At 39.5% G+C, this 24,989-nt stretch overlaps 2 protein-coding genes, 1 long non-coding RNA gene and 1 other non-coding gene across 5 annotated transcripts in view; 2 read left to right on the top strand and 2 right to left on the bottom strand.

The window, feature by feature from the left end:
* Positions 1-1,590, top strand: part of RPP30 (ribonuclease P/MRP subunit p30) — a 29,969-nt gene extending 28,379 nt beyond the window's left edge. Inside the window, exon 11 of the mRNA XM_032245564.1 lies at positions 1,313-1,590. Coding sequence (XP_032101455.1) covers positions 1,313-1,422 — 110 coding nt within the window. The 3' untranslated portion in view covers positions 1,423-1,590. The remainder of the gene's footprint in view (positions 1-1,312) is intronic.
* Positions 1,591-2,883: 1,293 nt separating this feature from the next.
* On the top strand, positions 2,884-4,333 carry LOC116528338. The gene is made up of 2 exons (XR_004258990.1): positions 2,884-2,925; positions 3,610-4,333. It is a non-coding gene; the product is annotated as an uncharacterized LOC116528338 (long non-coding RNA).
* Positions 4,334-13,569: 9,236 nt separating this feature from the next.
* On the bottom strand, positions 13,570-23,012 carry ANKRD1 (ankyrin repeat domain 1). 2 transcript variants are annotated; one of them, XM_032245562.1, is made up of 9 exons: positions 22,755-23,012; positions 21,920-22,099; positions 20,889-21,026; positions 20,619-20,726; positions 19,462-19,560; positions 17,897-17,995; positions 17,526-17,624; positions 17,287-17,385; positions 13,570-14,436 (listed from the first exon to the last, which is right to left on the bottom strand). In XM_032245562.1, the coding sequence occupies exons 1-9, from the start codon at positions 22,779-22,781 to the stop codon at positions 14,326-14,328; spliced, it is 960 nt and encodes a 319-aa protein (XP_032101453.1). In that variant the 5' UTR covers positions 22,782-23,012; the 3' UTR covers positions 13,570-14,325. The 2 variants fall into 2 exon arrangements, with proteins under 2 accessions (XP_032101453.1, XP_032101454.1); XM_032245563.1 differs by lacking the exon at positions 19,462-19,560 and having other exon boundaries at positions 22,755-22,963.
* A 1,524-nt stretch (positions 23,013-24,536) lies between these two features.
* Positions 24,537-24,641, bottom strand: LOC116528467. The gene has a single exon (XR_004259043.1). It is a non-coding gene; the product is annotated as a U6 spliceosomal RNA (small nuclear RNA).
* Between the last annotated feature and the right edge of the window lie 348 nt (positions 24,642-24,989).

Raw genomic sequence — 24,989 nt, 5'->3', positions numbered from 1 at the left:
TTTTTTTTTTTTTTTTTTTTTTTTTTTAGTAGAGATGGGATTTCATCATGTTGGCCAGGATGGCCTCGATCTCTTGACCTCGTGATCTGCCCGCCTCAGCCTCCCAAAGTGCTGGGATTACAGGCTTGAGCCACCGTGCCCCGTCAAGAAATAATTCTTAACTAAATTTCTGTTCAAGTTCTTTTGATTCTGCCTCCTTTGTAGCTAATGAGTATCTCCGTCCTTCATAATCCCACTCCATTCCTGAGGACAGAGTTTGAGTCTCTTCATGACACTGTAGCCTTTCATAAGCTATTCTTCCAGCCTGATTTCCTCCTAATTATTTTTTCATATTCCTCCTTCATACCAGCCGTATTGTCCCCTAAACTATCTTATCTCGGTTCTTCTTACCTTTCTCTCCATGCCTTTGCAAAGGAATATTCTCCTTTTCTTATTCCGCTTACCCTATTCCAAGGAGTGTCTCCTTTATATGAATACCTCGTAATTTTATCCAGGCAGTTAATTCTTGTGGCTGCCTCCATTCCTATTATATTTGCTCTTACTGTGCTTCTCACATGCATGTATTATAGGAAAAAGCACTCTCTGTTAGACATCTTAATACCCTGTGTATATGGACACAGTTCGCCTGGCCTATTAGCAGGTTTCTAGGGGAAATTGGTTTAATTTAAGTTGAATTCTGCTGCCAACCTAATCTAAGCATCTAATAATTCCCAGTTATTCTTTGTTCATTGTCACCAGTTAGATAAGAGATCAATAAATTTATGAGTTTGATTTTATTCATTAACTCAACTAGTATTTATTGAACACCTTTTGCATAACCAGGCCATTGTGGGGTGTTCACAATACAATGCAATTGATTCTTTCAGAGGTACCTTGATGTTCTAATAGAGAGAGAGGGTACATGCTGTAAAACAAGGCAAGCACGTGCTCCACGTGGGAGCCATACACTCGACTGCTGTGTCTGCTCTCTTGATGTGTCTGTCTGTCTACCATATATAAAGCATCTGCTACACCAATGTCTATGACTTGGGTTCTGGTTGCATAAGGTGTCATGGACAGACCATTAGAGATAACACTGTCCTGCAGTTTTATGCATGAGGTAATCTTTAGGAATAAATTAAATGTTAATAATATACTGATGTTTGTGTATGTTGGGGAAAAAAGATAATGACAGTAAATGACACTAGCACCCATAACAGTTCATTATGGCTTATCATTTACTAGTACTGTTAGCTAAAGTAATATGTTAAACCACCTCCTTTTATATTATGTCTTAACTTCAAGCACAATGTTTTCCCTGTTGGTTTTACAGAAACTAGAAAAACTGCTTTTGGAATTATTTCTACAGTGAAGAAACCTCGGCCATCAGAAGGGGATGAAGATTGTCTTCCAGCTCCCAAGAAAGCCAAGTGTGAGGGCTGAAAAGAATGCCCCAGTGTCTGTCAGCAGTCCCTTCTTCCCTTTTATACTTCATCAGCCACAACAAAGAGAAAACCTTTGTGTGATTTACTGTTTTCATTTGGAGCTAGAAATCAATAGTCTATAAAAACAGTTTTACTTCCAATCCATTAAAACAACAAACAAAACCTAGTGAAGCATTTTTTTTCAAAAGACTGCCAGCTTAATGAATTTAGATGTACTTTAAGAGAGAAAAACTATTTATTTCTCCTTTTTGTAAGTGATAACAGCAGATACACTTGAATAAGGTGTTTCAGGTATTTTTGTTTTGTTTTGTTTTGTTTTTGAGAAAGAGTCTTGCTTTGTTGCTTAGGCTGGAGTACAGTGGCATAATCACAGCTCACTGGAACCTCAAGCCTGAGCTCAAGCGATCCTCCCACTTCAGCCTCTCAAGTAGCTGGAACTACAGGTGCACAGTACCACACCTGGCTTTTTTTTTTCTCTCTGTAGAGACGTGGTCTCACTATGTTGCCAAGGCCGGTCTCAATCTCCTAGGGTCAAGCCATTCTCCCACTTTGGCCTTCTAAAGTGTTGGGATTACATGGACCACCAGTGTAGCCAGATGTTTGAATATTTTAAGAGCTTCTTTTAAAAGTTTCTTGTTCATACTCAAATAGTAGTTATTTTGAAGATATTCAAACTTATATTGAAGAAGTGACTTTTAGTTGATGTTTTAAGCTTCTCTCATGTATTCACCAAATTAACATTTTTTTTTTCTAAAAGGAATTGCTGTAGAGTTTGTAGAAGGAGAGAGGATGCACATGTAAAATTACATTTGGACTCTTCCTTCACTGCTTCATACCTCCATGAGGTCTTTGAAATAGGATTCCTTACTTTTAGTTAGAAACCCCTAAAAACTTAATTTTGATTTTCCTAATAGCTGTATTAAAATAGCAAAGCATTGGACTCAATCAACTTTGGAAATAATTTATTTTTATAACAGGATCATGTTAAGTACAAGTAGCTTTTTTTGCACATGTCTGCATTTATGTAATATTAATGTAAGGGCTCTAAAACACAATGGAGTAGAACCAGAGGTATAACTGAATAAGAAACTTTTTTAAACGAAAGCAAACTGTTCTGCAGGTTGGAGAAAATATAATTTTAAAAAGAGAAAACTTTATAACCTCACCAATGAATATAGATGTTTAAATAAAATATTGATTTAAAAACATTAAAACAGAGTACATCATTTATTCCTTTTTTGTGAGATTTATTCTTTGTTGTTGTTGTTGTTGTTGAAACAGGGTATCACTCTGTCATCCGGGCTGGAGTGTCAACAAGCCATGCTTGCAGCTCAACCTCCCGAATGACTGGGACCACAAGCATGCACTACCACATCCCGGCTAATTTTTGTATTTTTTTTGTAGAAATGGGATTTCGCCACGTCCAAGTTGGCCTCAAACTCTTGTACTCAAGCAGTCTGTCTGCCTCAGCCTCCCAAAGTGCTGGGATTACAGGGCACAGGTATGAACCACCATACTTGGCCTTCTAGTTCTTTTTAATTCAGTATCCTTTTGCATATTAATGGGTCAAAAGAGAAAAATCAGAATATTCTTAATAGATGCCAAAAAGACATTTAATAAGTTTAAAATCCACTCCTGATTTTTAAAATAACAATAAAAACCCTTGGCAAAATTCAAGTAGAAGAATATTGTATGCATACATAGATATGTTCGTAGTGTCTATTTTTTGTGCATGTTAAGTGTGATGGCTCCAAAAGCATTTTTGACTACCACTTGGCCAATCTGATGGATCAGCTTACCCATTCCTTCTGTAAAATTGAGGCTGCTGCTGCTGAGCCCACACACCAAAAGTCTGCCACTTCCTTGTGTGCCAGTTTGCTTTTGCCTTCACCCCACTTAAGTTCACCAAAAGTCAGCTGTGTTTATTCACAAATCTGTTTGTGCCAACTGTATTTAGCATTTTATGTAAATTAATTTTTTAAAATATGAAAATTCATGAACTATTGGGGGCAAATAAAGAATTGCCAGGAAAACTAAGCCAACACTTTGGAAATGTTTGGAAAAGATAAGTCATTACAAAGAACTGCTGTCAAATTAGGTGTGCGAAGGATAACAAGATTTGGGAGTGATCAGTAAAAACTCTTGGATTGCTTCACTAATATCAAGTTCCTTTTCTGTTTTAAAGGGACTAGAATTCAAGAAAGACAACTTTGGATCTCTCATCAGTGTATCCATACTCCCAAGAACAGGCTTTGACCCTTATTTAAAAGATTGGTACCTGAGTATACATTTATCTGTTTTAAGCTCAAAATGCTTAACAGGATATATGTTTAATTTTTTGTCCCACCTTAATTTATGAATTAGTGATGTACTAGCTATGGTTGGACCAGATAGAACAAGATTTTCATATTATAGAAAGGAGGTACAATTATTTGTAGATATGACGGTCTTGGAAAACTCGTAAAGTAAATGGGGAAAACAATAGAAATATAAGTACCTTTCAGCTTCTGTCCATTTACTATACATTTGTGTAGTATGTGTTTGCAGTCGTGCCTGCTTTCTATTAATACATGTTTATGCCATTGTTCACAATAGTAGGGTATGATGGCTGGTCACCAGTGAATAGCAGAGGCAGGTTTCCTTCTAATATTTACTTTTGTTAGAATGAACCACTAATTTAATTGCTATAGGATGACAATACCTCTGCCAAACCAAGATGAAGTTTGGCAGAGGGGCCAATTATGTATAAATACATAAAAACCAGCAGTTTTGATTAATAACCTGTTACATAATTTTAAAAGGTAACACTATTCACAGAGACATAAATTACCAAGAAATGTTTAGGACCTCTATAAAGAAAACTTAATGAAAATATTAAGAAAGGGAAAATAAAGACTAGAATACATGGAGAGATACATTCTGTTTTCTTGAATGAGACAAATTGTAAATCAAATTCTCCCCCAAACTATGCAGTTAACAAAATTTAAAATCAAAATGCCTGTATTTTTTTTTTTCTTGTTTATGCATTTGGTCTTTAGACTTGGTATTCTGAAAAAGTAAATGTGAGAACTGGAAATTTCAGAGAAAAACCTAATGGAGGGGACTTACAATGCTGAATATTACAGAGTATGGCAAAACTCTGGTACTGTAATTAGAACTCATTGGTGCAGAAATTCAGAAAGAACAGTGAAAGAAGGGAGTCCAAGATCACATTTTAGTTATAAAAAGAAATGATGGATTGATTGTTCAGTAAGTGATACTGAAATGATTGGTTATCTATTTGGGAGAGGCAGTACAGCACACCAGTTAAGTGCACAGAGGAAAGAAAAAGTACATGCGTTAAAAGCCTAATTTGCTAGTATCGCATTAGCTATGACCTTGGGGAAATTATGTAACCTCTCTTTGCCTCACTTCATCTGTTCTCCCTCCCTGTAACATTATTGCAAGGGTTAAGTAGGTTAGTATTTGTAGGTTTACTTAGAACAGGGCCTATCATATAAAATGTACCAACTACAGCCGGGAACTGTTGCTCACACTTGTAATCCCAGCACTTTGGGAGGCCAAGGCAAATGGATCACCTGAGGTCAGGAGTTTGAGACCAACCTGGCCAACATGGCTAAACCCTGTCTCTACTAAAAATACAAAATTAGCCAGGTGTGGTGTGCCATGCCTGTAATCCCAGCTACTCGGAAGGCTGAGTCAGGAAAATGACTTAAACCCAGGAGGCGGAGGTTGCAGTGAACGGAGATTGCACCACTGCATTCCAGCCTGGGTGAAAGAGCAAGACTCTGTCTTTAAAAAAAAAAACAAAAAACAGTACCCACTATTTTATTATTTATTACTTGGTTATATTAATTTGAATATTGAAGTGTTGGCTATTATTTATGAAAAAAATAAGTCAAATCTCTATCTTGCACCCAATATACACCTATAGTAAATAAAGAGAGATTAAAGATTTAAATTTTTAAAAAAACTTGTAAAATGCTAGAGGAAAATGTAAGTTAGTTAAAAAAAATAATGATCTTGGATTGGAATAGACCTGCTAAGCATGGTCATTAAAGCCAGAAAACAAAGTTTCATTGATTTGTCTCTACATACAAACAACTAGGAAAGAACATTTACAATGCATATTCCGGGAAGGTTTAATAGCCAACGTGACATGCTGTTAGCATCCACGCAGATCCCCATTCCCAGGGTGGTGGTCCCAGGTTTACAGGTGCTAAAGATGTTGGGTACTAATGACTTATCTTCACTCTTCTCCAGAGGATTGTCCTGGGCTGATGAGAGTCACTTTACTTTACCTGGAGATGCCTGGGAAGTTTTGTCTCCTCTGAGGTTGGTCCATGGGCAGTGACTGATGCAGGACATTACAGCCCAGCCCACTAGCGTCGGTGGTACAATTTATGCTCCTGAGCACCCCATGGGATTAGGCTGAGAGTGGCTTTCTCCTGAAACCACATCTTTGCTTCTTCTGCCATGTTCTGTTTTTTCCCATTCCCTTACAGAGGACTCTCAGTAAGTCACTTGCACAAGAATCCTAATTTCAAACGCTGCTTCCGGGAGACCTGACTTAGAAAACTGGACAAATAAAGTTGATTTTTTAAATGTCTAGTAAGCAAGAAGGTGCTGAACTTTCCTAGTCATGTAGGGGAAAATCACCAAAAATATATCTGGCTGATCAGGTTGAAAGTTAAAAGAAAAAAAGATTTATAAAGTGGATATTTTCAAGATGGTGGGGAAAGGCAGTAACATTGTGGAAGGGAATATAATTTGATGCAAATATTTTTCTTTTGTAAATTTATTATCCAGAAATAACTGGTTAATTATAAAGGCTGGATGGATAAGGATATTCACTGTAACAATGTCTAAAATAATGTGAAAATGGAAACAAACTAAATATCCAATAATAACAAGATTAAATAATCCATTGTATGTTGAAACAAAAGAATACCGTCTATAAAGAGGTCTAGAAGAAGTTGTTCAGTTGAAAAAGTTACAAAACTAAATACACATATATTATAAAGCCCATACATAATGTGCACAGAAATAATCAGAATGTCATGAAACCAGAATTATTGGTGACGTGTTGCTCCCTTTGTTATTCATTTCTGTATTGGCATAATGAGTATTGGGTGTTCAAGAGGAGAGGGAGGGCAGTATGACAGATGTTATTACATGGGGAAAAAGCAAAGTACAGCAGGAAGACACCTGGGGGAACTAACAAAATCTAAGGGCTCAGGAAGGCTTCCTGGAGGAAATACAGCTAGACCAAAGGGGAGGATTGAGGAGAAGTGATGTGACGGGGCAGAGTGGGCTGTAGTGGGAAGAAGAGACTTCCAGGGAGTTGGCACAGTATGTGAAAACAGTAAAGCAAATGCCTGGATTTTTTAAGGAACTGAAAATTTAGTTGAGTTGAAATTTAGAGTTTGGCCAGGAAAGTAATTAGAGATAAGAATAAAGAGTTAACAGCAGCCAGATTTTAAGGATTTTGTAAGACATTTTAGGAGTTTTTATTTCATCCTGAGGGAAATGTGAAGTCATCAAAGGGTTGAAAGAGGAGAGTGAGTTGATCAGCTTTGCATTTTAGAAAAATCACTGTGGCTGCAACTTGAAAAACAGGCTGGAGGTAAGCAAGCCTGGAGGCCAGGAGCCTAAGAGGGCTGTTCGAGTGATCCAGATGAGAAGTAACTGCGACCTGAACTAGGGCAGAGGCACCTAGAAATGGAAGACACAGAGAGATCACAGCACTACTTCCATAGTATACTTGGTAAGACCTGGTGGTTGATTGAAACAGAAGGTTGAGGGAAAGAAGATCAAAAACAACTTCTAGGACTCTCCATTGGCCAATGGGATGTGCCCTTCACTGGACAGCAAACACAAAATGAAAGATTGTGGGCAAAGACTTGACTCAGTGGGAAGGCAAGAAGAGAACCTTATTTTAAAAAATGACTACGTGATTAAAAACTTGAAAAATGGCCGGGCGCGGTGGCTCAAGCCTGTAATCCCAGCACTTTGGGAGGCTGAGGCGGGTGGATCACAAGGTCAAGAGATCGAGACCATCCTGGTCAACACGGTGAAACCCCATCTCTACCAAAAAAATACAAAAAATTAGCTGGGCATGGTGGTGTGTGCCTGTAATCCCAGCGCCTCAGGAGGCTGAGGCAGGAGAATTGCCTGAACCCAGGAGGCGGAGGTTGCGGTGAGCCGAGATCGTGCCATTGCACTCCAGCCTGGGTAACAAGAGCGAAACTCCGTCTCAAAAAAAAAAAAAAAAAAAAAAACTTGAAAAATTTCCCCCATGTGTTTATTTTTTCTGTTAGCAGAGATAACTAAGATAACTAAGCACTGGTCTTATTCTAATGGCATTTATTCCATATTGTCTGTCATGCCCTCTACCTAGTTATTAGTACAAATATTTATATACGGCAACACAAAATTTTTAAACTCTTTATTCTCTTCTCTCATGTACACTCCCAGCTCTTTAGGGGGGTTGGATTTGAGGCAGATACGATAAAGAAAAGTTGGTCACATGGCAGTAACACATCGAACTTATGCCACAGGAGACATTAGCACTAGCAATAGAAATGTCCGTGTTGTAGGTGCTTCACTTGGAAGAAACTAAAGAACCCTGAGCCTTAAGAGTCTGACAAACTTAAGCCAGGATGCTGTGGGGAAGGTAGAGGGGTGGACAAAGAGGATTGGGAGTGAAAGATATAACAACAAAATCCCCAATGCCTGTGGGAGGTACACTCCCTGGATTGTAAAGCACTAGATGGAAAAGGTACAAAAATATTTCAAACCATTCTCACAACTCTGTATGTGTCTATGACCAGATTAATTAGAAGACCTTCTGATTATGGACTATACCTATACACTCTCCCAAATGGTTAGAGGCATATCAGAGGTTAACATAGATGATCCTATACGAAGTGGGTCTCCTGGTGCTAGTGTTTCACATCAGACTTCATGGGCTTTCATGTCTTTCCACAAGTGCCAAACATTTCTCATACCCTTGCTGTATTCCATAGAACAGTATTCCTGCTACCTGGAACACCTGATGCTTGAATAACTCCTGTTTATCTTTCAGACAAACCCTAAAGGTTACCACCTCAAAGAAGTCTTTATGGAAACCTCCTCATCTTAGACACTCACAGCACTCTGTATTGCTTCCTTCGTCATATTTACTACAGACTGACACTGTGCGCTTATGCCTCACTTAATGACAGAGATACATTCTGAAAGGTGAATCATGGGTGGATTTGTTGTGTGATTATCACAGAGTGTTACTTACACAAACCTAAATGATACAGCCTACTACGAGCAGTACAGCCTGTTGCTCCTAGGCTACAAATCTGCACAACATGTCACTGTATTGAATACTCTAGGCAACTGTAACACAGTGGTAAGTGTTTTATGTATCTAAACAAGCATAGAAAAGGTAATGTACTATACTGTGATGTTACAACAGCTAGGCTGTCACTAAGTGATAGGAATTTTTCAGCTTCATTTTAATCATATGGGACCACCCTTGTATATTATTGATCGAAACATCATTCTGGGTGACATGACTATATATTTATTCCTCATTATTCATTTAATATTCCTCTATCCCAGGGGGGCATGCCAGGGACAATCTCTTTTTCTCATCACATGTCTTAGGACCTAGCCTACCACCTGTTCAAAAAACTACTGGCATACCTCCTTTTATTGTGCTTCAATTTATTGTGCTTTGCAAATATGGGATTTTTTACAAACTGGAGATTTGTGGCACCTCTGTATACAGCAAGTCTATTGGTGCCATTTTTTCAACATCGTGTGCCTGTTTCCTGTCTCCCTCATCACACTTTGGTAATTTTCACAATATTAAAAACTTTTTCATTATTATTATATGTGTTTTGGTGGTTAGTACCCTCTGATTTTACTATCATAACTGTTTTAGGTAGCCACAAATTGGACTCATATAGGACAGCAAATTTAATCCATGAATTTTGTTGTGTGTTCTGACTCCTCCATTGACTAACTTTCCCCATTTCCCTCCCTCTCTTCAGGTCTCCCTATTCCTTGAAACAAAACAATATTGAAATTAGGCCAATTAATAACCCTACCATGGACCAGCAAAAAGTGTTCAAGTGAAAAAAAGAGTCACACATCTCTCACTCTCAATCAAAAGCTAGAAATGATTAAGCTTATTGAGAAAGGCATGCAGAAAGCCAAGACAGGCTGAAAACTATGCCTGTTACTCAAGTTGTGACTGCAAAGGCAAAGTTCGTGAAGGAAAGTAAAGATGCTACTCCAATGAACACACAAATAATAACAAAGCAAAGCAGCCCTATTGCTGACTGGAGAAAGTTTTTGTGGTCTGGATAGAAGACCAAAGCAGCTACAACGTGCCTTAGGCCAAAGCCTCATCCAGAGCTAACTGGATTAGGCTAATCCAGAGCTAACTGGATAGAAGACCAAACCAGCTACAACGTGCCTTAGGCCAAATCCTAATCCAGTCCTAACTCTTCAGTGCAATGAACTCTGAGAGGTGAGGAAGCTGCTGAAAAACAGCTGGAAGCTAACAGAGGTTGGTTCATGAGATTTGAGGAAATAAGCCATCACTGTAACATAAAAGTACAAGGTGAAGCACAAGTGCTGATGGAGAAGCTGCAGCAAGTTATCCAGAAGAGTTGGAAGAGCTAGCTAAGATAACTGATGAACATGGCTACACTAAGCAACAGATTTTCAAGGTAGATGAAACAGTCTTCTATTGGAAGATGCCATGCAGGACTTTGATAGCTAGACAGGGGAAGTCAATGCCTGGCTTCAAAGCTTCAAAAGACAGGATGACTCCCTTGTTAGCTGGTGATTTTAAGTTGAAACCAATGCTCATTGACCATTCTGAATATCCTAGGGTTGTTAAGAATTATGCTAAATCTACTTTGCCTGGTGCTCTATAAATTGGACCACAAAGCCCTGATGATAGTATATCTTTTTATATCATGATTTATTGAATATTTTAAGCCCATCATTGAAACCTACTGCTCAGGAAAAAAAAAAAAAGATTCCTTTCACAACATTACTGCTCATTGAAAATGCATGTGGTCACCCAAGAGCTCTGATAGAGATGGGCATCTGATGAGGATGTACAAGAAGATGAATGTTGTTCTCATACCTGCTTACACAACATCCGTTCTATAGCCCATGAATCAAGGAGCATTCTGAATCAAGTCTGATTAAGAAATACATTTCATAAGGCTATATGCCATAGATAGCAATTCCTTTGATGAATCCAGGCAAAGTAAATTCAAAATCTTCTGGAAAGGATTCACCATGCTAGGTGCCATTAAGAACATTCATGGGATATTGGAGGATGTAAAAATACCATTAACAGGAATTTGGAAGAAGTTGATTCCAATCTGTATGGATGACTTGAAGGAGTTCAAGACTTCAGTGGAAGAAGTAACTGCTGATGTGGTGAAAATAGCAAGAAAACTAGAAGTGGAGGCTGAACATGTCACTGAATTGCTGCAATCTTGTGATAAAACTTGAACAGTTGAGGAGTGGCTTCTTATGGATGAGAAATGAAAGTGGTTTCTTGAGATGGAATCTACTCCTAGTGAAGATGCTATAAACATTGTTGAAATGATAAAAAAGGATTTTGAATATTACACCAACTTAATAAAGCAGTAGCAGGGTTTCAGAGGATGTACTCCAATTTTGAAAGATGTTCTATTGATAGTAACATGCTGTCAGACAGCATCAGATGGTACAGAGAAATCTTTTATGAAAGAGTTAATTGATGCGATAAGTTTCATATTTGTCTTCTTTTAAGAAATTGACACAGCCATCCCAACCTTCATCAACTACCACCCTTATCAGTCAGCAGCCATCCACATGGAGGGAAGAGCCTCCACCAGCAAAAAATTATGACTCACTGAAGGCTCAGATGACAATTAACACTTTTTAGCATTAATTTTTTTTTTTTTTTTTTTTAGACAGAGTCTTGCTCCATCACCAGGCTCCAGGTTGGAGTGCAGTGGCACGATCTCGGCTCACTGCAACCTCTGCCTCCTGGGTTCAAGCAATTCTCCTGCCTCAGCCTCCTGAGTAGCTGGGTCTATAGGCACATGTCACCATGCCCAGCTAATTTTTGTATTTTTAGTAGAGACTGGGTTTCACCATGTTGGCCACGATGGTCTCGATCTCTTGACCTCGTGATCCGCCCACCTCAGCCTCCCAAAGTGCTGGGATTACAGGCGTAAGCCACCACACCTAGCCAGCAGTAAAATATTTTTTAAGTTAAGGTGTGTATGGTGTTTTTTAGACATCATGCTATAGTGCAATTATTAAACCACAGAATAATGTAAACATAACTTTTGTATGCACTAGAAAACCAAAAAAATTGTGACTCACTGTGATATTAGCCTGTGGTGGTCTATGTTCTCTCCTGGGAGGACTTTGACACTGCCAGTCCCTGTCCAAAAGAATTGTTAAATCTCTAGTTAATTTGCATTTCTCTAATGATCAGTGATGTTGAGCTTTCTTTTCCATATGTTTCTTGACCACATGAACGTCTTCTTTGAGAAGTGTCTGTTAATGTCCTTGCCCACTTTTTGATGAGGTTGTTTTTCTTGTAAATTTGTTTAAGTTCCTTGTATATTCTGGATATTAGACCTTCATCAGATGGATAGAGTCTGAATGGCAATTATTAAAAAGTCAAGAAATAACAGATGCTGGTGAGGTTGCAGAAAAATAGGAACACTTTTACACTGTTGATGTTAGTTCAACCATTGTGGAAAATGGTGTGGTGATTCCTCAAAGATCTAGAACCAGAAATACCATTTGACCTAGCAATCCCATTACTGAGCATATACCCAAAGGAATAGAAATCATTCTATTACAAAGATACATGCATGCATATGTTCATTTCAGCACTATTCACAATTGCAAAGACATGGAATCAACCCAAATGCCCATCAATAATAGACTGGATAAAGAAAATATGGTAGAGATACACCATGGAATACTATGCAGCCATAAAAAGGAACGAGATCATGTCCTTTGCAGGACATGAATGGAGCTGGAGGCCATTATTTCTAGCAAACTAACACAGGAGCAGAAAACCAAACACAGCATGTTCTCACTTATAAGTGGGAGCTGAGTAATGAGAACACATGGACACAGGGAGGGGAACAAAATACACTGGGGCCTGTAGGGGGGGTGGGGTGGGGGAAGAGAAAGAGTTAGGAGAAGTAGCTAATGCATGCTGGGCTTAATACCTAGGTGATGGGTTGATAGGTGCAGCAAACCACTATGGCACATGTTTACCTATGTAACACCCCTACACATCCTACACATATACTCCAGAGCTTAAAATTTACATTTTAATTTAAAAAAATCTCTAGTCTCAGCAAACTGACAGAAGAGCAGAAGATCAAACACCGCATGTTCTCACTCATAGGCGGGTGTTGAACAATGAGAACACATGGACACAGGGAGGGGAGCACTACACACTGGGGTCAGATGGGGGGAAATAGGGGAGGGACGGGGGGGGGTGGGAAGCTGGGGAGAGATAGCAAGGGGAGAAATGCCAGATGTAGGTGATGGGGAGGAAGGCAGCAAATCACACTGCCACGTGTGTTCCTATGCAACAATTTTGCATGTTCTTCACATGTACCCCAAAACCTAAAATGCAATAAAAAAAAAAAATGGGAAAAAAAAAAATTTTCCTCTAAAAAAAAAAAAAAAAAAAATCTCTAGTTAAGCCCTGCTGGGAACTTCTTAAGGAAAGCAGGTTTACCATGCAGAAATCATTCTGACCACCAGGGGTCTCTTTCTACACATTACTGGGACTGAAAGCTCACTAGAATTCTTTGTATCTTTATACTCTCAGCCTAGGTGTTGGCATTCCGTGGCCTATCACCTGGGAGCTTATCAGAAAAGCAGAATCTCCGGCCCCACCCGAGACCAGCTGAATCAGAATCTGCGTTTTAACTAGATCCCTAGGTGGTCTGTATACCCATGAAATACTGGGAGTGCTGTTTTACGGGACATTTCTAATCTGCAAAACTTGGGGAAACAACGGGGAAAAAACCCTCCCATATGGCTTTTATTTTCCCACATAGGACATTCCCAGCACACTTACAGAAGGACTTAGAGGTTTGGAGTTTGCTTGCTTTTATTATGAATATAAAAGGTACATACAATACAATAAACATTTACACATTTACAGTTTGCATTTTCTTTCTTTCTTTCTTTTAGCATATTCAATTCTGCATGGTCCATTTGGGTTCTCCTTCCACTGCCTTGCACTTACACTCATGACATTCCCTTCACCTGGGTACTCTGTGTACTCAGTAGAAAATAAATAAATAAATAAATAAACCAGCCTGGGGGTAAATGGCTGGCTTCACTGTCCTTTTCACAGAATCACTTTCCTTCCATTGTTTCCACTCCTGTCCCTACATGCCATCCCTTGCTTCATTCAAACTTCTGCATTAAAAATTCAGGATAGAAGAGGGCTGCAATAATCAACCCTCTCTTAAAAACCCTTACATGAGCGAATGACACATAAGTAGGCACTTGAACTTTGCTCTTTCCCCTGGTTTAAGAACTACCTATTGGAAGTCTCTGGAAGTGTTACGTACAAATGAAGCTCAGCTCACCAAATGGATGATCATGAAGGTCTGAATATCAGTAGTGTGCCAGTTAATAAATAAACAGGAATACATAAAAATAGAGTTTCACTAAAGGAAATTTAAACACCTATAACGCTGTGCTTTCTCAAAACTTCATCAGGTACATCTTCACAATATGTTGATAAATAAAAACTAGATTTTATGGCTAGTGTATCTTCTTTTGTGCCATGCCTTCAAAATGCCAGTGAACAGTCACTGAACAGAGTCTGTCGTTTCCCTCAGAATGTAGCTATGCGAAAGGTCTTGTAGGAGTTCTCTTTGAGGCTATCGAATATTGCTTTGGTTCCATTCTGCCAGTGTAGCACCAGATCCATCGGCGTCTTCCCAGCCTAATCAAACGAGATAAGGAAACTTGACTTTCGGGTGGGTGACATCTGTAAATTCACTTTCTGTGTGTGTATTTTATGAGGTAAGGAATAGGTATATGTTATCACAGTGTTTTATGGTTTCCACTAGGAGTGATCTGCAGTTTATACTCAAACCAGCCCTTCACTGTTTCTCAGAGGGATCCTTTTGCCATTTTAAAGTAGCAATCTTTTTCATGTGGTATTGGTAAAATCCCTTGTCCCTAGACACTAAGTGTCAAGAGCACCCCAAGTCACTTTGAAATTTATAAAATGCCCCCATACATCTTCCAGTATCTTGTGGAATGGGCTCCTGGAGGTGGCAGCATCCCTCTTGAACCAAGAATCAGTTCCTATCCATTTGAAGGATAGTGCTTTGATTGATAAGAAATGGTGGTAAATGGGCTGTGCACGGTGGCTCAGGCCTCTAATCTCAGCACTTTGGGAGGCTGAGGCAGGTGGATCACAAGGTCAGGAGTTCGAGACCAGTCTGGCCAAGATGTTGAAACACTGTCTCTACTAAAAATACAAAAATTAGCCGGGCACAGTGGCACACACCTGTAATCCCAGCTACACAGGAGGCTGAAGCAGGAGAATAGCTAGCTTGAACCTGGGAGGCGGAGGTTGCAGTGAGCTGAGATCATGCCATTGCACTCCAGCTGGGGTGACAGAGTGAGACTCTGTCTCCAAAAAAAAAAAAAAAAGCAGTGGTGGTAAATGAACTGCATCAATAACTTGGCTTAAGTACTCGGGTATTGTATGGGTACTATTACTGTTCCCGAGAGCAGATTTTTCATAACTTGTCAGAATTTACAATGGACTTTCCCAGGAAATGTATTTTTCTTGGAATTGATGGCAATGACATGTGTAAAAACAATTTTTGAGGCCAAATTTTGATTTCCCTTATGCACGTCTCAAGATACTTAAAAATATTAAAACCATGTCATCTCTCAATTCTTATCTATAGGTATGAGAAGTCCTAAATTTTTCCATTTCTATTCATTGAGAAGTTTCTTTTTAACTCAGAGACTGCAAATTGGCAGCTTTGAGATGCAAACCAGAGTAGAGACCTGTTTTGTTTTGACTCAAACAGAAATTAGATTTTTGTAAAGATTAGTATGAATTGGCAACAGTTGGAAATCAAGAGATTTCCCAACTGGATTTGTGACTTCTATGAAAAACATCAGGAGAGTTAACAACATGGTACTTGTGGTTCCACAGAGCAACATAGGCTGGGTTGGGGAGGAGGACCTTTAAAAGAGTTATGTGCACAGACACTGGCAGCCACAATTATGCCATCTGCCTGGCATAGTAAGGCCAACCAGAAGTCAGATTATGCGATCTATAGGTATTTAAATTAGTGGCCCTATTACCTTCATTTTGGAACTTCCCCACCTCTGTAGAGCCTTTCTCTAGGAAGAGTCATCAGTAGACATGAATATAGAGTTTGGATAATGAGAAAATATTCTATGTTGTTCTCAATCTCCCTTAAGATGGCATCACTCGGTTATTGATCTTTGGGGGAAAGAATCCATTGGGTCAATGACATTAATAGTTCCATAATCCTGATGCTAAGGATCTAACTGGCAATTCAGAACTCTGAGCCCTATTTGTATATTTTGGGCTACTCTTCCATAAATTCCTTGCACTTCTCTCCATTGACATTTACATCCTGATTTTTCTGGTGACTTACACAGTCTTCCTAAACCTGTATGCTATTTGTCTCTGCTGGTAGTATCTCACTGCCTGAAAAAATAAAATTGTCACATTTTCTGCAGCTTTCAAGATTTCATTGAACTTGCCCTTTTTCTGATAGTTAAAAAAATTATTAGATAAGATCAATTCCAATATTTAGCCTGAGGAAGCACTACTGTTAACATTTTCTCATCCCAAGCAACCTTCATTTATCACCATTCTTTGATCCTGTCACCAAGCCAGATTTTTTTTTAAAAGGATAAGATATTCCTCTCAGTCTTTGTAACACAAATAGGGTAGAAAATTATTTGCATTTATATGACAGAGCCCCTCCCCCCCCACCCTTTTTTGTAAAGTGCTTTTTCAGAAGCTTCTTAAAAATTGTTTCTTCAGAAATTTATATCCGTTCCTCTGGGCAATATTTTTAAAGCTTATATTAGATGGTGTTTGTCTGGAAATTGAGACCATGAGGAAAAGTTGGTTATGTTCCCTGCTTACAGATGAAGTTAAATTAATACATACTTATACAAGAATTTTCAGGGCCTAAATATAGGAAATTATTTTGAGAGATCTGCAGACAAATCCAAGTGGAGAATAGATAGAAATTATCTGAAAAAAAAAAAAAATACAGGCAAAAGCACAGCTACCCCTGGAAGAAAATGGTGACATTTCACATTGCTGTAAGGAGGAAAGGGACCTTCTGAATTACTCAGATTGGATACTGATTAACTTTAGTTCATTGCCTGCACTGACCCTTGTGGAATTTAGACCATTTCAGAAATGGCAGCTGTCTTTACTTCTAACTTTCTCAGCCCTTGAACAGATAGGACTGGCCAAGGCAGATTGGACTTCTAGTTATTTGTGTGGATGTGCAAATTTTGACTTTCATTTTCAAGACCGAATTGTGAAAGAATTATTAGGCACCTTATCAGGCACTGAAATCATAGCAGTACCTATGACTTCCCCCTTCTCTGGCCATGTGACCTGAGTCCTAGCCAAGATAAACACTGTCCTCAGAGAAATGGGCAGGGGCATTTAGACCCCCAAATACTGCCACTGTGGAGGTCTTTTCACATATTTAAGAAATGCTTCTGGAAATTAGAAAGTTTGCAAGCAGTGTTTCTGGTTTCCAGTACTTACACAGTTCTTGATGTTGAGATCTGCACCATACATAATTAGGAGTCGGATCATCTTATAGCGATTCAGTCTCACCGCATCGTGCAAGGGGGTATCTCCTTCCTAGAGAAGCAGAGTAAACAGGCTCAAGGTAGGTCTAAGGCAAGGAAGTGGGTCCTGCAAGGGTACCCAGGCTTGGGGGAGTGATTCCAAATACATAAGCAATGAAGCTTTGGGAAACCCAAGTGTGTCCAGCTACTCACTCTGTCTTTGGCGTTGAGGTCGGCCTCACAGGCGATAAGATGCTCCGCGCACTCATAGTGGCCAGTCCTCACCGCCACGTGCAGTGCTGTGCTGAGCAACTGGAAAATTGGAAAAAGCTGCTGATTCGCTAGGAATGAGGATAGCGGCTGTCCCAGACCGCAAGACATGCGCGAAGGGGAGAAGTGGTCACTAGGGTGTCTGCACACAGCAAGGGCCTCCTGATGACTTTAAGGGAGAGGTGAGGTTAGGAGATGGAGAGGGGGAAGGGGAGGAGGGGCGGGGGAGGGGGAAGAGTGAGAGAAGTGGAGAAGGAGGAGGGTGGCAGGGAGGGGGAAGGGGTGAATGAAGGGAAGAGGAGGAGAAGAAATACCTTATCTCGGGCGCTAATTTTTGCTCCTTTGTTCAGCAACAATTTTAAAACATCCAGGTTTCCTCCACGGCTTGCCCAGTGGATGGCTGTGGATTCGAGCTATACCGGAAGGGAAAAAGACCCGACAACGTGAAGGAGAATGTGGTCTGGGGAATTAGAACCTGATTGCCAAGGCATCCGTGATAACAATGAGTTGTCCCCATCTAGACTACCAATTCTAACTGGAGTCAAAGATTTTTTTTACCAAATCTGTTAGCTAAGTTATATGTGTGTGTGTGTGTACATATGTGTGTTTTATTAGGAGGCTCTTAATAAATCTAATAATTTTTAAAAGAATAAGAACGACCATTTATTGAGACATTTCTCTTGCCAACATGGTGCTACACTCTAGACACCTTGATTCTTCCAGCAACATTTTGAGGTAGGTGTTACTATGCACATTTTACAGATAAGAAAAACCAGGTTCCCAAAAGTTCAACTTTCTAGCCCCAGGAAACACAGTTAATAAGAGGCAGAATACAAATTCAAACACCCATCTGCCTGGAACTTTTAGCCACTTTTGTCAAATGTACTCAGAAGTTCTAAACACATGTACTTAAAAATTCTGGCAGAATAAAAGTAGTGCCTTCTAAAATATTTTAATCTGGATCTGACACCTCATCTGCGATCCCTGTCACTCTTTCTCTACCCCTGTGGGTTTTCTGCTCTCATTTTTGCTAGCACAGCCTCTGTACCTCAACTGTGGTCACGTGTGGCTCCAGTTGTAACTTGCATAGTTAAACCTAGGAGACCCCTTCCTCACTGCTCTGTGTGGTTGGTATGCCCCTGGCCTTAATCCCACACTCAGGATTTTTTAGTTTCCATGTAAACTTCATATTTTGTTTCTTTAATTTTTTTTCAATGTGTTTGTATTTTGGATTCAATTTTGGCCAAGTGCCTTTGGATTTCTTTGATATCTCGTTTCCACTTTGCTGTAAAATCAGCTTGAGCTGCATTTAAATACATAAAGCATTTTCCCAGCTCAATCTTCAGTTCATAAATTATGCTGCATACTGGTCTTTGTAGAAATTCCAGTTATTGAATTATTGAAGTCTGAATAGCAGCTACTTTCCATAGATGCAATTCATTTCACATGCAGTCTAGCCCCAGATCTCATTGGTGGCAATTGACATCTATCATATAAAGTGTGCAGCTAGAGAATTTGTATATGTTGCTGGCAGCCAAAGGACCATGAGCAGGCTGCCCTGTGTACAATGGAGGGATAAGGCTGTCGAAAGGCTAATTGTCGAAAATGAATGACTAACTTGCTGATGAGGATACTGAATTCTGTTTAACAGCTTTCACTTCCTTCTTTTCCCTGAAATATTCCTCTATTTTCAGTATGTATGGAAAATACTTCACATGACCTAGTCTCATCTCCCAACTTTATTTGGAGAAATGAGCTTTTGCCTAGTTCTCTCGGATCAATTTTCAATCCAGCCAGCCTAGTTTTGCATCGGAGGTTTTCTGAAGCTTCATATGGTTTGCTTATTTTGGCTCATTCCCAAGCAAAGAAATATATTTACCATATCACGGAATTCGATCTGGGCTCCAGCTTCCATTAACTTCTCCACAATTGCCAAATGTCCTTCCAAGCATGCTCTATGAAGAGCTGTCCGTTTATACTATCAGAACAGAGATTTAAAAAAAGAGATAGCAATAAATTTAAAATGTGCATAAACCCTTTTAAGAGCTATGAAGCTGAAGATTCTGTTGACGTAACTGAGAGAAACTCAAGTGCTTCTTTATGAATTAGAAATGTCAAAGTTAACTAAAATTGCAGAATCAGAGCAATTATCCTGCAACTAATATTTGAGCCTCCTGCAACATACATTTCTAAGGGCTCAAAGGCCTACGTTGAGGAATGTGAACTTAAAGGCTCAAAATTACCTAAATGCTGACATCTCCCTTTCTTGTATCTTGCACTTCCCTTGTTCATACAGCATTTACCATGCAGATCAGACAGTTTTCTTGCATCTGGGCCTGTAGCTAGACTGACTATCAAAAAGTTTCAATTCATTTTTAGGAGAATGGGAGACATGCTTTTAGTTCAACTTCAGAAGTGATCCCCAATTTCACTTCATGGGGGAAAGAATACAAAAGGATTAGTGATTTCTGATAAATTGGCTTTATATGAATGGGCTAATGGAGGATTAGAGCTGGAACAGCATTAGGCATTATTTCACTCCAATGCCCTATGTTTACACATAAGAAAACCAGTGCCCAGAGGATGCAAATTGCTGCTTAAAGCCAAATAGCTAAGTAGTGGTACAGCTGGCCCGCCACTGAATTCTAATCTCCAGATTTCTGGTCTAGTGTTGATACGTTTGGTTTCAATCAAAGAGGATGCCAATCATATATCTCTAAAGGGGACTTTTTGGCCCATATTGTAAGTCTTATCATAAGGATCCAAGAAGTTAAAGAAAAACTGAAAAATCAGCCAGATGTATATGAGTGCAAAACAACAACAACAACAAAGCAATGCAATCCGTAGCACTGATCCAATATCTATTTATTTTTTGGACCATTGAACTCTCCTATTAGGCTCCTGGCATACGCAGTATCAGCTGGGGAAACTGTTTCAGGTGGAAGGAGTTTGGAACTATACCATCAGGGCTGCAGTAAAGCATAAGAAACATGAAATCAATGAGCTGGATTTTGCAGTGCTTTGTATGAGTCTTACCTCATCACAAACATCTGGGTTGTTCTTGTCTGACAGGAATTTTTCTACTACTGGCAGTTTATTCTCCAGAGCAGCCTTCAGAAATGTAGGCACATCCACAGGTTCTGTCTAAAGCAAAAATTAAAAAAATAAAAAAATAAAATGTATATATACACACATATAGCATGAGAGTTACCGTGAGCTTGCCAACTTTCAATCTAACCCTCCACAGGTATTTGCTCCCCTGTAGCACAACACTGGGCTTGTATTACAGACCAAAAGAGCCCTTACAATGATTTCAGGTTCTGGTTCCTTTGCAACTGGAACTTTAGTTTTCCTGTATTTTTTCCTTTTCTTCAGTTGGATGATTATTTCAAGGTCTTCTAAATTTTCAAGCTTTGATCTTTGTTCTAGTTTTTTCTTTTTGAGCTAAAAAAGAAATTCATATTTCAAAAATATGGTGAGTTCTACTGACAAGCATTCTGGTGTTGTCCAAACTAAATCTGCATTGTCTGAGATAAACACGTGAACAGTTTAAGCAAAACCATTTTTTAAAATTATATAAATCTTTGACTTCATTTTAGGGATTTCTTATTCAGATATTTATCTGGGAGTCTAATTTTCAGCTAATTGCTATCATCTTTACTTGTTGCTTGTAGAATCAGCCCTTGAGTAACTGGGGATATGGTCTGGTCTCTAAGTGATGACTTTGTAATTAATGCCATAAACAAGCCCTAGATTTTTGAAGGATTTTAAAAATTATGCTCAAAACCTTGTTTAATTTTTGACCATGATAAAAAGAGAATCTAAGAATAAATGTCAAGCTCTGAAATATCAATGTCATTCTCTTTCACTAAGCAGGGCCTCTAAAACAGACTGTTCAGAGACCACAGCTAACTAAAGCATATTTTATGTGTGCTAGTAATTAAGGAAAATTAACTGAGAAACACAGATTGTGTCAACACAGACAGCAGACACAGTTAAACAATGATCCACGGACCACAAACCATGTTATTGAGAAAGAGAGATCTCCCTTGCTTGGGATTAACTACATGGTGTATAACATCAGAAATTCACTGGACATGTGTATCTTTCAATCAAAACACAGCACATTTAACCATTGCTTCAGAATTCAGAGGTCATAGTCTTGTAAAAGAATTGTTTCCCAAAATCTGTTCCATACAAGTTGCCTCTTTATGGGCTAGCATCTGGTAAAGAAACATCTTCATGATTGGGTTTGTTTCTCTCTTCTCCTTCCCTGGCGTTTCCATTCCCTACCCCAGCCCCAATATCCTACTAGTGCATTCCGCAGACGCTCTCACCTCTGCCTCTCGTTGTTTCTCGCTTTTCCACTGTTGCTCTCCTAGGGTCACCGGGTGGGCTGGAAGTGTCTTCAGATCCTCCTGCTTTTCTAAAGTAACGGCAGCTTCATACTCTCCATCTCTGAAATCCTCAGGAAGGAATTCCCCTGCCTCCCCATTGCCATTCTTCTTCCCAGTGACCTATGAGGGAAGAAGATGGCAGCGTCAGAAGCAGCAGCCTTGTCCCAGCTCATTCTTCACAGATAATGCTACAGAAGGCTCTTGGTCCTTCTCCCCTGGGGGCAGCCACCTTCGCACAGTGCACTCTCAGACCTCGGGCTGCGACACACGCTGCTACAAATGTCCCAGAATTACCTTCAGGTGCTTGTCTTACTTCCTTGGTTAAATCAAAGCCTGGGTTAGGTTGACATATGTAAATCTACTTTAAACCTGCTTCATCACATTTCTTTTAGAAAAATCACAAACCTTCTCTATTTATTTAAAACTCAACTTCAGGTACTTTGGATGACTCTTCACCTTGACTGTAAACTTTCCAGACTTACATTCTTGCAATAAAATTTCTTCCCTAAGACATTTTGATAACTACATGTGATTCCACACTGTGATAATAAAACCAAAGGAGATTTTAAACAGAAAATATGCAGAGAATTCACTACTGGTAGCTCCATTTTTTTTTTTTTTTTCAATTTCACTTGTTTCCTCACATCAACCTTTTTCCACATATGACATTTTCAGTTTCCTTGCATTATGCCTGAAAGCAAAGGGCATTTCAATTTTCAAATAAAAACCAAGATGAACCAGTTTTCATTTTGTAAAATTAATGCATCTTACATACCAGTTCCTCTACTTTCAGTACCATCATGTTGGCTGAAGACGTCTTGTATGTTTTTCTCTCCTGGAGGGAATCCCTGGAGTTGGCCCTGCTGGGCCCCTCCACACCAGTCAGCTTATATAGCTGGGGCCGGGTGAGATAATCTTCCAACCTGGGAACCCAAGTAACACCCCCGCCAACTCAGAGGCAGGTGAATTTTCATTCCAGACTTAGTGTCCGGGAAGCTGAAGAGGGAGGGGAGGACAAGCTAACCCCGCTGAATATGTGAATCAGGAGGAAATATGAGAGGGCCATTCCTTTGGTGGTGATCACACGGCTCAGCAATGCAAGTCATTCTATTTGTCAAGAGGCAGGGGACAGCTGTCTGTTGACATTGCACCACATCACTGCCCTTTTTTTTTCTTTGTCAGCTTTCATATGACTACCTATCATGAAAATGTAGATGCCCTACATATCACACCCCCAGTAATGTCTTTCTGATAAGCAGACTTATCAACACTTCACTTGGGGGAAGCTTGCCTCAGGACATCCTATTCCCTGGGTAAACAGCCTGAGGGGAAGAGATCTGGGCTCTAAGGGCACTTGGCTATATCTGTTTGGAATTCTTTGGAGTGATGTCTAGGGCTAAAAAGGCCCCATGACATGCCACCTTACCATCATTATAAGAAATTGAAAGCATTCGGTAATGCACTTTTATTTTATGATGTCACTGGCCATAATTAGCACATGACATGCTTACCGTGTTCTAAAACAGCATAATAACTGGAGCATTTTTTCTTCAAAATGGATCAGAGTGGTCAATGAATAGAGTATATGACACCAGCTATTGACTGGGCACAGTGGCTCACGCCTGTAATCCCAACTTTGGGAGGCAGAGACAGGCAGATTGTTTGAGCTTAAGAGTTCAAGACTAGCCTGGGCAACATGACAAAACCCTATCTCTACTAAAAATACTATATATATATATATATATATATATATATATATATGTGTGTGTGTGTGTGTGTGTGTGTGTGTGTGTATGTATAGCAATGGCAGGACTCTGATTATGCCATTAAGCTGAAGGTCTCAAATGCTATGGGGAAAGGAATCACCTGTGGGAGCTTGTCAGAAATACAGATCCCTGGGCCCCACTCCAGGGGATTCTGGGTTGATTTATGGTAACTCCCATGCATCATCTTGAATTTCAAAGCACCCAGATGATTCTGATGCATCAAGATTTGAGACACATGGCCAGAGGGATGATGCACTGTGCTTCAGGAAGGGTTGAAAAGGGTCTCTATTCCTGGTTTCTAATCTCTGAGATGTAAATTATGTTAAAACACTGGGGTCTTTTTATAGTTTCAGGAGAAACTGGGTTTGCTATCCTTAAGCTATTTAAAATTGTACCCTTTTTTTTCAGTAAAAGAAAGAAGAATGGGAGAAGGGAATTGTGAATGGAGGGGAATGTTAATTAGGACGTTATGTTTGACCTTTGTGTGTCTATTTCTCCCCAAACTCACCCAGTCAACAAATGTGGCTGTCAGTCTCCTTTTCCACCTTGAATGCTCAGCCAGTGGATGGTGTTTATGGAACTTTCAGAAGAGACCGACTCCCAACCCCAAGACAAAACACTAACAAAGAGGAACCTTCCCAGTACCTCCTGTATCATGTGTTCTGGTCTCCTAATGTTCTATCCTAAAAGGGGGTTAATTAAAGGAAATCTCCTGGGCTTTTCTTTGAGATGGACACAGCTATCACTATTTTCTTTTTAATTTTTTTCTTTGTTTATTATTTATTTATTTTTAATATATGAAATATTTCACAAATTTGTGTGTCATTCTTGCACAGGGGCCATGTTAATTTTCTTTGTAGAGCTTCTATTTTAGTATATGTCCTGCTGACGCAAGCAGAGCCATTACTATTTTCATTGGTCTCTTTATCTAAGTCAGAAGTAGTCATGGACACTTTTTCTACCATTTCTTATACGTTTTTGTTCTAGGCCTGACCCAAACTGAGGGAAGGATTAGGATAAATCTTTGGGGAAGGATTGTGGAATGTTTAAGGGTCTTGGATATGAAATCCCAGAGCTGTCCATCCCTTGCTCCAAGTTGGAGCAAAACTAGCGCTCTCATATTACAGAGAGGATGCTGAGGCACAGAAACACTAAGTAACTTGCTGCAGATGCACAGCTAGTTGGTGAAAGCTAGGTTGAAGTGTTTTGATTCCATCCAATAGAAGCAGACAATCACTGAGCCC

The sequence above is a fragment of the Sapajus apella genome, unplaced genomic scaffold, assembly GCF_009761245.1.
Source record: "Sapajus apella isolate SASKATOON/1434 unplaced genomic scaffold, GSC_monkey_1.0 scaffold58, whole genome shotgun sequence".
Taxonomy (NCBI): Eukaryota; Metazoa; Chordata; class Mammalia; order Primates; family Cebidae; genus Sapajus; species Sapajus apella.
This window is presented reverse-complemented; position numbering and strand designations above follow the sequence as displayed.